At 34.5% G+C, this 16,866-nt stretch overlaps 1 protein-coding gene across 1 annotated transcript; it reads right to left on the bottom strand.

Moving 5' to 3' along the window:
• Positions 1 to 2,033: 2,033 nt before the first annotated feature.
• On the bottom strand, positions 2,034 to 2,745 carry LOC113751946 (cysteine-rich repeat secretory protein 58-like). The gene is made up of 2 exons (XM_027296091.1): positions 2,639 to 2,745; positions 2,034 to 2,535 (listed from the first exon to the last, which is right to left on the bottom strand). Exons 1-2 carry the CDS (start codon positions 2,743 to 2,745, stop codon positions 2,034 to 2,036), a joined length of 609 nt encoding a protein of 202 aa, XP_027151892.1.
• Positions 2,746 to 16,866: the final 14,121 nt, after the last annotated feature.

The following is a 16,866-nucleotide window of genomic DNA, read 5'->3' as shown; positions in this document are numbered from 1 at the left end:
AACCAAAGTACAAAGTAAGATTGGTTGTGAAGGGATTTAGTCAAAAGAAAGATGTAAATTTTGAAGAAATTTTCTCTCCTGTGATAAAAATGTCATTAATTCGAGTTGTTCTTAGTATTGCAGCCAATTTGAATTTAGAGATCGAACAATTTGATGTGAAGACAATTTTCCTGCGTGGTGACTTGGAAGAGGAGATCTACATGGAGTAATCGAAGAGGTTCAAAGAAAGTGGTAAAAAAAATCTTGTATGCCGTGTCAAGAAGAGTTTGTATGGATTGAAACAAGCACCGAGATAGTGGTATAAGAAGTTTGACTCCTTCATGACAGACCATGAGTACCACAGGACTACATCTGATCACTGTGTTTATGTGAAAAAATTTTCAGATGGTGATTTTGTTATTCTCTTGTTATATGTTGATGACATGTTGATTGTTGGCCATGATAAGTATATAAATTGACAGGTTGAAAAGAAATTAAGTAAATCCTTTGCATTGAAGAGCACTTCAGTCGACTCCGCACAGAGCATACTGTAGGATGGAAAATCTCACGTGATAGGCAAATGGGAAAGGCTCTGGTTGTCTCCAAGACAAATATATTAGGGAGAAAGTGCTCAACAGGTTTTAAATATGAGCATGCTAAGGAGACTCAAACTATACTTGCAGGTCACTTTAAATTGATATCAAAATAGTGCCCTACAAGTGAGAAAGATAAAAAGACATGAAAAGGTTCTTATGCTTGCGGCTATTGGTAGTTTGTATGTATGTTATGGTTTGCTATCCAGGCCAGATATTGCTCATGCAGTTGGAATAGTCGTTCGGCATCTCTCTAATCCTGGTAAGCGAGCATTGGAATGCTGTCAAAGTGGATTATCAGGTATCTCAGGGAACTTCTAGATTTAATGTCTAAATCGATTTCGCAATGGTAGAAAAAAAAAAACTAGTACTAGAGGAATACACTGATGCAGATATGGTGGTGAATCTGATAATAGGAAGTCCCATCTGGGTACTTGATGATCTTTGCAGGGGGGAAGCAGTGTCATGCCAAGTAAGTTACAAGAAGTGTATTCGTCCTTTCTAGTATGGAGGCGGAGTAACATTGCAATCACCTCGAAGCATGCAAGAAACTCTTTGATTGCAGAAATTCCTTCAGAGTGTAGGTATGAAAGAAGAGAAGTAATAGTTTTATTGTGACAGTCAGAGTGCTATTCAATTTTGTATAAGAACTCTACATTTCACTCTCGATCCAAAATATATTGATGTGAGATTATCATTGGATTCCAAGTTATTGACACTATGACAGAAAGGTGCATACAAATGATAATTGGCTGACATATTTACCAAGGCATTGCCTAAGGAGAAACTGTTATTTGCAGACAAGAAATAGGGTTGGGGTGGAACGCTCAAATAACTGGAGAAGGAAGATTGTTGGGTGTGGGCCAGCCATTTGTGGCAACCCATTTGTGCAAGTGAACAACACTTGAACGTAGTTTCTCAAGTTTAACTACAAGCGGCAGCCGCATGAGGTAATTTCAATTCTTCGGTCCTCGTGCGAGAGAGAAAAAGGACAGCCGCCATCTTTTGTTGGTTGAGAGAAAAATGAAGAGAGAGAAAGAGCTAGAGAGAGAGAAACTTCAAGGTCTTAATTGGAGGGTGATTTGAAACTCGATTGAGACGAAATTTTACACACGCGATCCTCTTGTCAAGCTCTACTCATTTACCGGTCCAAATTTTAGATTTCCTCTTCATTTGGTAACACCTTTTCAAATTCACTTCTTTGACAGTTGTAGTTTTTAGAGGTAATTTTGTAGCAATTTCACTTGGTTGGTGGTGGTGATATTATTGTCGTCCGAATATTTCGGATAGACTTGTGTATTCTCATTATTCTGATAGTGGAGACTTTGACTGGACTAGGTCCCGTAGTTTTTTTTCAATTGGATTTTTCACGTAAAAATCTTGGTATCCTATGCCTTCTATTTTTATTGCTTTTATTATTACTACTGGCATTATAACTTGGTGATTTGATTTGTTCTTGTTTTAACTGGTACTTGGGGAAAGAGAAATTTGTCCTGGGCTAAGTCTGATATTGTGTGCCTGTACTGGTACCCCTTTCCCAACACAAACAAGGCCATCATTTGCAGCCCGACTTGCTATCTCTTTCATCATATCTCTTAAGACCTGGTTGAACTTGTTTGGATTAGTGGCATTATGTGAATTCCAAGCAAAGAAGGAGATACCCCAATCGGCTCCTGAGAACATGGACTCATTCGAATAACGCAACAAGCATTCGTCATGTGAAATAAAAGCAGTCTTTCGATTCAAGAATGTCTCTAGAATCTCCCCACGGGCATTTGCTACACATTGTCCACAAACATCGGGATTCACATCACCTTGACAAAGAAACAGTCCATAGACCATGTTAGAGTGGTCATGGCTAGCAGTGAAGTTGTAGAAGCCATTCCTGCTGGTCAAGGAAGCATTTGAGGATAAAGTGGAGAGGAGGAAATTCAGGTTCTCTGTATACGTACTGCCAGTAGAGCTGTTAGGATTATATGTAGTATTTACGCACCACTTAAAGGCATAAATCTGTCTTGCGTTGAAGCTAATCAAACAAATTAGCAGGAAACACGAGAATAATATACTTCTGGAGATCATCTTGATCAGAATCAGGCAGATCAAAAGTAGACAGTGGTACATTTTTGCAATCAGGCATGCTTGACACTTGAGATGGAAGTATGAAATGCACCATGCCAGAGAACTAGTCACATAGGAAGACTTCTGAAAGTTCCATGGACGTGTTACATACTTTCATTGATTTGTGAAAAGGGGAATCACGAAAGTAACGAAAAGTCTTTGGTCTTTGATATTGAACTAGGAGGCATAAACTGCACCACACACGGTGGCAACTAAATAGTGCATGCCTAGTTAAACGTAAATTATGCAGGCACTCCTCCTCTATTCATGTTTCTATGTATGCACATCTTTATCTATAGTGCGTGTGTCTATACATATCTGTTAATATATAATATAATGGTGTTTCTTCCTTTTTTTTGTAATGCATAATATACTCTTACTTAGATAATAATTAATTTAATCTAGCAAACTCCTAATTCATGTCACTTCATGATCCTATGATTCCTATCTCAATATCACATAGGAGAAGTGCTGAATTGAATTACCTTCTTTTTTATTTTTCTTAAAGCTCTATTAGTTCCTCCGATGAAGTAAATTAGAACCCTAAATCTCTAGCCACAGCTCTTTGTCAAGAAAAATCAGGTACCACAATTTACTCCCATAAAATATGTAATTAAGCATAGGACAAAACTCATCAAGATGATATACTTTCCATGTGAAGAGATTGACGATATTTTGAACCTTATATGTAACCTGTTTGAGGTCAAAGTCATTCAGCCATTAGATATATAAGTCCGACAAAAACCAACAATCAGCAACTGATCCATGGCTGACAAGATGTAGAAAACAGGAGGGCCAATCTACAAAACCAGCAGCATATACCAACAAACCAAGGGTGATGTGTGTTTACAGAATAAAAAATTGAAGCCTCAAGTTTATTAATTGTTATTGCATGAGTATAGGTGTTTTGTTTTAAATTTCTCAAGTGAAGCTATTTATTTCTTTTCTTGTGAACATAGTTAATTTGTTTTGATACATGACTGTACCTTCATATTATAATTATTTCATTCTTATTAAAAAAAAAGAATTGTTCTTCAACTTTGATGGTTCATTGTTGTCCTAAAATATGCTATTTGTTTTTGAGCAGTAAATTTCCATCCTGAATTCGAAATTTCATTCAACTTGGATTCATTTAGAATCAAGGATTAAAAGCTGTGATTGTCTTAAAAAGTTTGAATTATATGGGTTATCTTTTGGATCAAGTATTGTGGAAAAGTAGTGAATCTTAAATCCTACTTAAGAGAAAGTCCTTAATGCCCAAGAATATCTTGTGATTTTTCTTTTACATTTGGTGCTGCAACATACAGGTGATTGTTATATGTATTTTTTCAACATTTTTTGTATCACTGGTAGTGATTGACAAAAATATAATTTTTCACATGTACATTCTCAGAAACATATGGTCCACAATAGAACTTCCCCAGTCTCAAGAGAAAAAAAGGTAATGCCTTCTTTCTAAATTCGTATCTTTCAAGTCACTAAATTATATAAGGCACCAATTCTTATCAATGTCAATTATGCCATCCTTTCATGTAAGACCGTGAGATAACTGGCAAAATCATCATCTTTTTGCAGCGAATTTTTTGTTGCTATTGTAGTGAATGCTAAAATCATTAGATTTACTTGAACCAATTACTTCTGCAAACTTCATGCAGCTCTTCATATTAAAGTGTAGATTTTTTAATAATCAATTTAACTTATCAAGAAAATGAAGAAAGAGAAGTAATGGCATGGCATGTCATGACTTATACTCCTGAGTACGGATAAACTTTAATAGAGCTTGCAAGTGTAATGGATTTTTGATTGTAGTAAAAAGCCTTTTGAAGTAACTCATGATGGTGCAAGTGCTCCTCTCCCTATATGATTTTAGTTTATTCTCTGATTGTAATTGTAGCTTTTAGTTCACTTTTGATGCCACAAACCTGGGCCATTATAGTGGACCAACTTACTTTGGTATGAGAACCTAATGTATAGCAATTTTTTGTGTGATTTGTTGTAATAAAAAAGTTTTACAAGTTTCCTACATTTTGATTTGGAAACTTTCAGGTTCCACATTATAAATAAACAATGCCGTATGCGTAACAATTTATTCCATTAATACTAAGTAGATTCCTTAAGTTGAGTTACGTTCTTAAATGTAAAATAGTGCTTGAATACTTTGCTTAGTTAAACATCCTCTTTCTTTTTCTTAGACATGGTAAGTTGATCTCTATTCCTGCAAAGTAGCTCAATGTAGAACTATAAGTGTAAACTATGAATGCTTATTCTAATCAGCAAAAATATGTAAGCTTACATGAATATAACATGATGCCTTTTGAAGGCATCAACATGATAGTTACTCAATTGTGTTCAATGTATCGTTACACAAACTTTATGGGTGATTTTTATTTATAAAGCTTGATAAGATTCAACTTAATACATTTTTATCCAAAAAAACCCAAATTTCCTTCCATTTGACAATTTTTAAGACCATTCTTAATATTGACTTTTAAATGATGACACAAAAAGAGAAAAGAACTTTAAGATCATTTGTTACTGTTAATCTAAATTAATGCTCAAGGCATGTATATGAACCTTGAACTGTATTTTCATCTACATACATAGAAAGACCCAATGTACAATTACTTTGAAAAGTATCTTTCATGTAGCCTTTATTTTACTCATACAATAGTGGAGAATAAATCATAATAGCATGAATTTTTCCTTCTCTATTATTTTTTGTCCTAAAAAATAGAGATTGGACAAAATAGTTGTTGGATTTAAGTTTCCAATGAAGATAAATAGTACTAAAACACACAATGCGAATATAGCTGCATATGTGTTTGAAAGTTTAGTATTCTTTCATGCTGTAAATTTTTAGACTAAAGAAAGGTAGTTTCGTCTAGGGAAAATTAATATTTTCTTTAATCAGCTTTCATGACACTTAAAATTAACATATAAAATGGAGATATTAAACAACGTATTGGAAAAAAGTCGAAGGACTAAAGTGATAAAACAAATAGCAAATTCTGTAGCAGGAGCCTTGTCTTATTCTATGTGGGAGTTGCGACTTGCAAAGATGCTGCTTTTTATACAATTGTAGTATTATTATAACAAATATAATGTTTGCCTTCAAGTCATCTGTCTCTCGCTTATTTTGTTAGACGTAAATAACTTGATCAGAAGGGATCATGTCATGACACCATCAGCTATTCAAAAAGATTGATTTTAGATTTTGTATTGTAATTATGCAGCAAACATGAAAAAGTTTTGAGGTATGAAATGGGTGGAATAAGTCTTAAATTAACTTCATGTACTTTCCCCTTTTTTCCTTTTTTTTGGGATTCTAAATTTTTCCTCAAATTCTAAGCTATTATCTAGAGACTAAAAAACATTAATTGTCTTTGTTCACAAGTGTTTAGCTCTATACGTAATTGGTTGTCCATACAAAATTAGATTTCGTAATGCTCCTTTTACGTGACTACTATATGAGTTTGAAGGTTAATTAATTTACTTGCACCAACTTTGAGTTTTGCTAATTCTTAATAGTATGAGGACTTCCTGATTTTTATTTTTTTTTTGGAGTTCTTGAATTGTTCGCTTTCCTTTGAAAATGTAACCTTCTTTGCTAGATACTATATACTAGTTGGTATCAGTAGGGATGACCTTTCAGGTCAATCTTATTATACTTTTCAAGTTTATATTAGAAGAGAGTATCAAGGAAACAATCTCATAAACATAAATTTTCTTTCTCCTAATTTTATTGTAAGTTGATAATGAAGATAGGAATCACAAAACCCATTAAGAAGCTTCACTTAATGGAATGAAAACTTCTTCACATATCCACTGTTTAGCAAATATTGCATTCCAGACAATATAATATTTTCCTCTTTATGAAGTCTTATGCTTATCCAATTTTGAATCCTATCGCTGGCCAACATGTATAGAATCAATTTGGAAGCTCTATAACTTAATAATTGTACTAACTAGCAAATCCTTAAATTAAAGTTTCGGTTGATATTAATAAAACAGCTACTTATGAAAAAAAATCAAGTATAAACTTATGACTTTAAAATGAAAGAACAAAAAACCCACACACACATATATACATGTATGTTTGTTTCAAAACTTTTTATAAAATTATATCAATTCGTACCTTTTTTATAGTTAACTCTTTAAGTTATCGAAAATAGCATTAAGTAAATATATTTTATGTTCTGGGATGGGATGGATTGGTTGGGAGATCTTAGCACTTACACACTAAAAAAATGTAAACAGATTTTATGCATACAAACATAAATTTACAAAAAAAAAGGTCTCAATTAGCAAGTCTATGCTATCTCTTCCTCTTTTAACCTACGTGGCTTATTATATCTTATCAAACGTGTGCAATCAAGTTTTATCCACCATCGTATCCATTGATATGTGCATGACTTTCAACAAATGAATACATACTAAATATTACATCAATATTGTTAACAGTGTTGTACAAAAACAATTTTCTTTTTTTTTCGCACTAAAAATATGATGCTATGATTCCATATGCCCAAGCACTTCTATGGGACATCCTATTGAATCAATTTTTTACATCAAGTATGTCACTAGTTAGAAGTTTTTCTTCATATTTTGTAGTAATAGTTCTGTTTCATCTTTTCTACTGCAATTTTTGGACTTTTGTGTTTTACATCAAATCAGTTTAGTGGTAGTTTAGACCAAGTTCTTTATTATACCTTTTTTGTCATTTCTTATTTTCATAAAAAGGCCACTTATAGGTGATACTTACCTATCAAATGATTTATAGGCACTCAAACGGATTCTATCAATTATGGCATTTACATTTTTATAGTAACCATATTTGTCATTTTACACATATAACTTGAAACCAAAGTATCATACAATATCTTATTTATCACAATAATTGTTTATGTCTTTCTAGAAGTTTATGCATCAACACATTATAGCTAACAAATAAAGACAAATGATTATAAAAGAAATGAAAAGATTAGAGATCATTTGAAGAAAAAACAGTAACAAGGAAAAAAAAATTGAACACACAATTAGTCAACATGGCTTCATAGAAAAAGCAACTTCTAAAATAAGTGTTTCTATTTATTTATTTTTTTTGTTAATTCTTTGCCTACAGTATATATAACATAGAAGTATGATAAGTTTGAGTGCAACAAAACGTGCAATGTACGTGCACTTTCCTAGTATATATATATTGCTAACTCCTATGATTCGAATACACATCAATTCTCGAGTCTCGCTATTATTTGTTACATTTAAATAGGTTTGAGGTTGAATCATATCATTTGAAATATGTTCTTTCAATGCAAGGGACGAAGAAAAAAAAAGAAAATATTTTTTGTCTAAAATAAAAAAAAATTGCAATTTCCCAAGACTCATTTCTATTGGTTCTACTTTATTTCTCCCTTATCTCGAAATAATGAATTGAGTCCGTATAGGCATTTTGGATGCTGCTATTGAAATAGCCTTTCTAGCTATATATATATATATATATATATATATATATATATAATGCAAGTCACTGTAGCAAAGCATTCCGAATCTAAACGTTATAAACCAAAAGCATAATGAAGTAGTATGTTTTGAGAATAAAAGCCTAATTTCTGATGACCACCAGCATGTAAAAAAATTTCTTTGAAAGCTACTGCTTTATGGTCCTATCTATTAAAATTGGTTATGTTATTCTTTTGCTGATATAAGTTATTAGGATTCTTTGTTTGAAAAAATAAACTTATTGAGCTATAATTTTCTTGTATTGGACAAATGCATAAAATAAATCCTTAGAAATATTTGGAAAAAAAATTACAAATCACAATAGGTTGCAAATTATGAATGTTAAGTTCTAATTAGTTCTCTACGATCAGCATATAAAAGTAAAAAGAATAAGTTAGATGAAGGAATGTTTAAAAAAATGTGAAATTTTCAAAGAGCAAATTATGCTACGGATAATTGTGGCTCCTTAGTGTGTGATATGAAAAACAGAGTATAAATGCTTTTATAGAAACTTACTCAACAGAAATTCCTCCTCAGGCGAGTAGTCTTTACCTAGATTTTGTCACAGGCACTTTCTATAAACTTGAAGTATGCATGGCGCCATGACTTCTTGAAGAGAAGGATTCCCAAAACTCCCAAGAGCCCGACAGCAAAACCCGGTCCTATTCCAGCATAAAACCAAGACCAATCAGATTCACTGTGGCCTTCATCCTCATCAATAGGCCCATTTTTGGTAGGCAATTTGTGTTCCCAGCAGTTGTTTGGGAGTGGTTTGCCACAGAGTCCACTGTTTCCTTCATAGATGGATGGATCGGTCAAGGTCTGAAGTTGATTTCCTGATGGTATTGGCCCTGAAAGTTTATTGTGTGACAAATTCAGGAAGTTGAATGAGTACAAATTGGATAAGCTTTCGGGGATTGCACCGAAGAGTGCATTCATTGATAGATCAAGTGTTTCAAGTTGCCAATCTTCTTGGGGATTCTTCCAGTCAAATGATTTTGTGAAAGATTCAAAACTTGTAATTGAACCAGCTCCATTATCTCATCAAGGATCTCGCCAACTAAATTATTTGCTGAAAGGCTTATGGATTTAACAAGTAGAAGGTCCCATGAGTAATACTCAACTTCTTCCTCCCTTAATGTCTTGAAGGCTTTCTCGTGGATAAATGCCCAAACCTCCATCTAAATGTCCCATGGCAGTAATGTTGTTAAAGCAGTAAGGAATAAATCCACTCAAGTTATTATGTGCTAAGTTCAAAACTCGGAGACATGAGAGTTGGCAGAGTGTATCAGAAATAGGTCCGTGGAAGTCATTTAACTGAAATTTTAGAAACCTTAAATATGATAACTTTTCCCCAATCCAAGCTGGTATAGTATCCTTTAGTCCATTGTCACCGAGATCAAGAGCTTGCAAATATCTTAGATGCTGCATTGAGGTAGGGAGCTTCCCAACGAATTTATTTCCATTCAAATACAGAGTAGAAAGTTGCCACAAGTTACCCAGTGAACTCGGAATTTGACCGAATAGACTGTTATTTGCCAAGTTTAGGATCCCCAGGCCTCGCAAGTTTCCTAGACACAGAGGAACTCTTCCGGACAGAAGATTGTTGGATAATTTAAATTTTCCAACTTGCCAAGTCTTCAGGGATAGTACCTGTGAAATGGTTATCATTTAGAAAGAGACCTCACAATGATGGATCCAATCCGAATTTCATGGAGTTGAAAAGGAGGAACCCATGAGGAGCTCACGTTCAGAGCGAGTGAGTTTCTGGATAGGCCCAGTGACTTCAGCTCTCGGAGTTTCGAAAAAAGGTCTTCAGATAGGACACCAATTAATGAATTGTAACGAATGTCAAATGCTTGCACCTTCGTCAGCTACCAAAGATTGGTCGGTATGGTACCATTTAATTTATTAGAGGACAATGATAGATTAGTTAGTTTTGGAAGCTAGCCAATTTCACTTGGTATTAGTCCTTGAAAATTATTATCCCTCAGATCCAAATAAGACTGTTTATGTTACAAAATGATTTCAACATTGAAACATCAAAACGGTTTGAACGTAGATCAAAATGAACTAGAGAGGTCATTTGGTCAAACAGGCCATGAATTGGATCAGAAAGATTATTACCAGCAAGACGAAGATCATGGAGGCCAGTAAGATTACGGAGCCAAGGAGGGACCGTGTAGTTGTTGAAATTATTTTCACCGAGGTCAAGGAAAGCAAGAGATGTGAAATTGAAATGTGAAAGATGAGGATGGATGAAAAGATCACAACTATTCAAGTCTAGTGTTGTTAGTGAAGGAAGCATGTTAACTGACTGTAACCCATCTTGAGCATCTGTAAGGTTCACTCTGGACAGGACTAGGACTTGTAGAGAAGAAAGCCCAGCAACCCACCCGAGATCCTTAGTCCTCAACCAATTCTGTATTAGGAAGGAATGCCTGACGGGGTTTTGCTATACGTACAATTTAAAAAATCAGAAATACACCCGTTTTACTACAAGTATACAGGTCAACTAGTAGTTGAAGATATATATCGGGTCTATCCCATGAGGAAGATTGAACAATTACTGGCACTACTAAAGTTTCTCTATTATTTAGACTATCAACGAATTATAAGAAATGAAACCTACTGAACTTATGCAAAATAACAAATGAAAACTTCTTAGGTTATGGTATTCTTAACTACTCATGCAAGTGCTACTTTTGGATCATTGAATACTACTATCTAGGCTAGTTATAGTGTAATTTCCTTATGCATATGAATCGTACTTTCATAGTGAATCAATTATACTCATAACTAATCCATACATATTCTCATGGTTATGAAATTAGCTACAAGTTCATTTCTTCAATGAAATTACATGAAATAAATTATTAAAACCACATAGGTACACCTCTACTCTCGTGAGTGTACTCCTTATGTTTAGCACTTCTTGAACGAGTGTTAAATCTCAATTTTTATTGCAGAAACAACACCTTAGATAATCACAATTAATGGTACCAGATTAATCATGATTTAAAGAGCTACAGTGCTAAATAACTTGCTCAAATAATAGCAATCAAATAGCCAAATAATAAATACTATCAATCATAGAAAGTTCAACCAAACCTCAGGCATAAACTTTAGAGACACATAAATAACATAAAATCCAAAACTTGTATATTAGCTAAACTTAGAATCAAGTACAAAAGATAAAGAGTTGGAGAAGAGATAACCCTTGCCACATGAGTTTCAACTCCTCCTTCTTCATCCCAATCTTCATCCTAATCTAGCTAATATGCAAGAGTGGATGAGCTATACTACTCTATACTAAACTAATCTAACACACAAAAAATGGTAGAGCTACATTTCTGCAGACTCCAAGCTTCTCCCGTATGTCTCTCCTTCAATCTTGCAATGGTTTTGCCTATATAAAGGTAAAAAGTGGTCAAGGAATGAGGTTTACACCTCCCTTTTACAGCTGCAAAGTGGTTGTCACATGTCTAGCATTACATGTGACTTGTTGGAGGTAAAATCAAGTTGTCCGCGTAAAGAGCAGTCTTTTCTGACCACAATCCAGCCATAAATCCGGCCAAGTTCCGGCCGGATTGCTACAGTGACTTTTTGTGTAATTCTATTCAATTTCCAGCTCTGGTCTGATTTTGTCTCAACTTCAACTGAACTTTTCTTGATGATAGAAGCTGATTTAACTCTTGACCAAAACATAAAACTTGTATCCATTTGAGTTAGCTTTCCAATGCATCAAGAATCACCTCATTTGGATTTGTATAGGCTGAGAAATGACTGAAATACCTTGACTGCTCAATGCCCTGTTTCAGTTTCGATCCATAGAAATTGGCTACTGTAATTCGGCTTTTTGACCTGGAAAACCTTAGAACTGGATTTCGATGTCTTCACCAAAGTTGTAGGCCTATATCTTATCTTCAAATTGGTTTAAGAATCATCTCAATCCGATCATTGTAACTCAAGTTATAGCCTACAATGATTCAAAGAAAAGGATTGCAACATAAAAGGTACGGGAGGCAAAAACTCGTGACATAATTTTCTTATACAGAAATTAATGAGGTATTTAAACTAAAAAGTTATAATCACTCATTTCCCATGTTCAAAGAATAATTCTCCTAACATAGACAAGCAAATGAACTAACTTAAATGAGATGCAATTCTAAATAATATGATTAACACATATAAAGGATAGGAGATAATATAATAGAAAATATCACGCAAATGAGAAAATATCCTCAAAATGAAAATATGTATGAAAATATAATGAATATCACAAAAAATGAATCTAACGTACGAATGATCTAAGGGTCTAGTGTTGGACTAACCCATTTCTAAAAATTCTTACTAGCGTTGGACTAGCAAGTAAGCGGAGGGGGGAAAAGCCATAACTAATTGGACTAGTGTGGTGACGTCACGCATTAATAATACATAATAAGACAAATAAGCATAGATTAAAATAAATAAACACATAAAAGCACGTAGCACGTAACGCATAAACATAATATCTAAATGCAAAAAGAATCCTAAGGAAAGCAAGTAAGGCACATAACACATAAGTCACATAACACACAACTTACCTATTATATCGGGGAGCCTAACTACAATTCTAAAAGGGAAAAATATAATAAAACAAATCTAATTATCCTATCTATTACATTTTTGAGGTATTTAAATGCCTCTCAAATAATTATAAAATTAACTAAACAAACATAAGAAAATTTAAATGAACATTCAAATCAAATAAACAAAGCATATAAAGATATATAAACACATAGGAACACGTAGGAGCACATAAGAGCATGTAATTGACATTGGAATAATAATAATAGGGGTACCTCCCTTTTGAAGTGGTGACCTAATGGAGTTACACAGCCCTATTTATACTCTAAATGAACAAAAGAATCATGACACCAATTTAATTGAAAAATAATAATAATAATAATAATTCATCTTAATATGTCAAATGCATGGAAATTTAAGAACATCTAAAATTTACAATTTAAATATATTCAAAAGTGACATAATTAGCTATTAAAGGAAAGAACCAATCATAATAAAGAGAGACAAAACTCACTAGGGACTGAATTGCAAAAATTGAAAACTTTTGAGGATAAAAATTATATTTTCCAAAGTTCAAGGGTCAAAATTAAATGAAAGATAAAATTAAAGGACCAAAATGTAATTAATTTAAGGACCAAAGTGAAAGAAACTTGAAATGTTCTGGGCCGCAGTAAAACTACACTAAAGATCAGGGGCAAAAGGTGCAAATTTTGGTTTTTGATTTGGGCAAGAAAATGGCCATCGGGCCATCATTTATTTCTTTGGGCCGAACATTACCCAAGTCCAGCGGAAAGTCCAAGACAAAACACACAAGCCAGCCCGTCTTTTATCACTCAAACCCAACCAAAATAAAGCATGGGTCTGACCTTCTAGCCCAATCACAAATAAGAAACAAGCCCACCAAAAAAAAAATTAGCCCAACCCACTTTCATTTTTTCTTTTCTTTCCTTTCTTTTCTTTTTCTTCTTCTCTTTTCTTTCTTCTTCCTCCACTTCCCATCCGTTTCTTTTTCGGCCGAAGAATTTTTAGCTGGCAGCAATGGCAGCGGTCCGGCGGCGCCGGCCACCTGCGAATTTTCCAGTCGCCAAAATTTCTCAAAATACGCCTCCCTACTCCATTTCTCTCGTAGAATCCGTTTCCGGAGTTATTTTTTACAATAAAGGAAAACAAAGTGGTCAAAATTGCAAAAATCAGTCCGATTTTTATTCTTTTATAACTCTTAAACCTTCACCAAAAATCATAAAAATGATGCCAAAACCCTCCTTATAACCTCTACATTACAACTGTAATCTTAGTTTGACAAGTAAACAACAACAAAATGATGCATTAAGTCAAAACAGCCCCAAAAATGAAGAAAATTATTTTAATGCTTATAAGGCTCAAAAACTCCAAAATTTTGGATAACTAAGCATTTCTAGGATTTTTACTAGCTGATGGTCATCCATTGCTGACAAAAAAAAAAAAAGCACAAAAGATTCACTAATTTGATTTATTTTTCATTTTGGCATTTTCACAAACACTTGACATGCATTCATAGGCCCGTTTCTTTTTTCTTAATTTTGTTCATGGCTTATTCCAAAAAAAACAACAACATCAGCAACCAATTTATTTCACAAAACCCACAAGATTATTGATCATCAAAGTCGAAGAAAAGAAGAAGAAAAAATCGAACCAATTTGCATTAAAATAAGGATCAACTAAATCTTTGCCAAATTTCCAGGAGCTATCTCGTTGGAATCAAAACAAAAAAAATAAAAGGAGAGACTTACAATGGTTTTACAATGGAGATTATTATGGCAATGGTGGTGGTAATGGCACTAGCAGCAAGCTCCCAAGCTTCCCCTTTTTCGTCTGTGGCTTTCGTCTGTCGAGGGAGAGAGCCGAGAGGATGTGAGAGTTGGAGTGTTTCTCTTCTTCTTCTTCTGTGAGAGGAGCCGAGAGATGTGTTGGGAGAAAAAGTGGAGAGTTGGTTTTTTTTTTTCTTGTGTCTTGTCTCTCCTTTGTTTCAAGAGAGAGCTAGAGGGACTTGTAGCCAAAGTGGAGCTTGTGTGTAGCATTTGCCAAAATGATGATTCTCAATGAATGAAAAGAAAAGTCCATGGCCATTGAGTTGAAAATGGGTTAATAGTTAATTTGGTGAAACAAAATGATTATGATGATTTTTTGATTTTTTTTTTTAGTTTTCTTCTTTTTTTTTTTTTAGTTTTTGTTTATTTTTTTTTTCTTTTTTTTTTTTTTTAAAGACTAACCTGCAAAAAAATGAGAAAAATGCACATTAAAATGGCAAGAAAATAAATATCATTAAATAGATAAAAATTCAGGAAAACCTTGAAAATTGACAAAAATTTGGTGTTTACAACTTGCCCCTCTTTGTCTAGAGTTTCGAAAAAATTGAAGACAAAGACGTAGACACCAAATTACTTACCTGTCTCTTCTGACTACAATTGAGCTAAAGTAACAAGGTAACACTTGGCCATAATTATTAAACAAAAGATGTAATGAAATTATAAAAACGTGACCGAACTCATGTAGAGTTGCCTACGTATCCCGTCATGGGAATCAGGTCAAATGTAGTTCGAATACAAGTGAAACCCCAATGAAACAAGTACATTGACTATCTGTGATCTTTACAAAAATTGAAAAAGTTTGAACTCTCAGAACTTCTAAACATGAAATACAAAATGAACGATAAAGCGCAATTATTAATCAAATAATCAAGAAAAACGGTCAGTGGGATACGACCCGAGCCTGTCGAGATTGATGGGATAAAACTCAATCCCAACGAATATAAAAACGGTCAGTGGGATAAAACTCGAGCCTGCCGAGGCAGGTGGTATAAAACCCAAATCCAACTAAAATAAAAATGGTCAGTGGGTTAAAACCCGAGCCTGTCGAGGTTGATGGGATAAAACCCGACCCCAACAAACATAAAAATGGTCAGTGAGATAAAACCCGAACCTGCCGAGATTGGTGGGATAAAATCAATCCCAACGAACATAAAAACAATCAGTGGGATAAAACTCGAGCCTGCCGATTCGTGGGATAAAACCCAAATCCAACGAAAATAAAAAAACGGTCAGTGAGATAAAACACGAGACTGCCGAGATTGGTGGGATAAAATCCAAACCCAACAACCACAAAAACGGTCAGTGGGATAAAACTCGAGCCTGCCGAAGTTGGTGGGATAAAACCCTAACCCAACGAAAATAAAAATGGTCAGTGGAATAAAACCCGAGCCAGCTGAGATTGATCGGATAAAACCTGAGACAAACAAACGTAAAAACAGTCAGTGGGATAATATCCGAGCCTGCCGAGATTGGTGGGATAAAATTCAAACCCAACGAAAAGAAAACGGTCAGTGGGATAAAACCCGAACTTGCCGAGGTTGGTGAAATAAAACCCAAACCCAACAAACATAAAAACGGTCAGTGGGATAAAACTCGAGCCTGCCGGTTCGTGGGATAAAATCCAAATCCAAATAAAATAAAAAAACGGTCAGTGGGATAAAACACGAGACTGCCGAGATTGGTGGGATAAAACCCAAACCCAACAACCACAAAAACGGTCAGTGGGATAAAACTCGAGCTTGCCGAAGTTGGTGGGATAAAATCCTAACCCAACGAAAATAAAAATGGTCAGTGGAATAAAACCCGAGCCAGCTGAGATTGATGGGATAAAACCTGAGCCAAACAAACGTAAAAACAGTCAGTGGGATAATATCCGAGCCTGTCGAGATTGGTGGGATAAAACCCAAACCCAACGAAAAGAAAAACGGTCAGTGGGATAAAACCCGAACTTGCCGAGGTTGGTGGAATAAAACCCAAACCCAACAAACATAAAAACGGTCAGTGGGATAAAACCCGAGTCTGCCGAAATTGGTGGGATAAAACCCTAACTTAACGAAGATAAAAACGGTCAGTGGAATTAAACCCGAGCCTGTCGAGATTGGTAAGATAAAATTCAAATCCAACAAACATAAAAACGGTCAGTGGGATAAAACCCGAACCTGCCGAGATTGGTGGGATAAAACCAAAGTCCAACAACATAAAAACGGTTAGTGGGATAAAACCCGAGCCTGCCGAGGTTGGTGGGATAAAACCCAAGCCCA

The sequence above is a fragment of the Coffea eugenioides genome, chromosome 11 (genome assembly GCF_003713205.1).
Source record: "Coffea eugenioides isolate CCC68of chromosome 11, Ceug_1.0, whole genome shotgun sequence".
Classification (NCBI taxonomy): Eukaryota; Viridiplantae; Streptophyta; class Magnoliopsida; order Gentianales; family Rubiaceae; genus Coffea; species Coffea eugenioides.
Note: the sequence above shows the minus strand (reverse complement) of the source record. Positions and strands in the feature narration are given on the sequence as shown.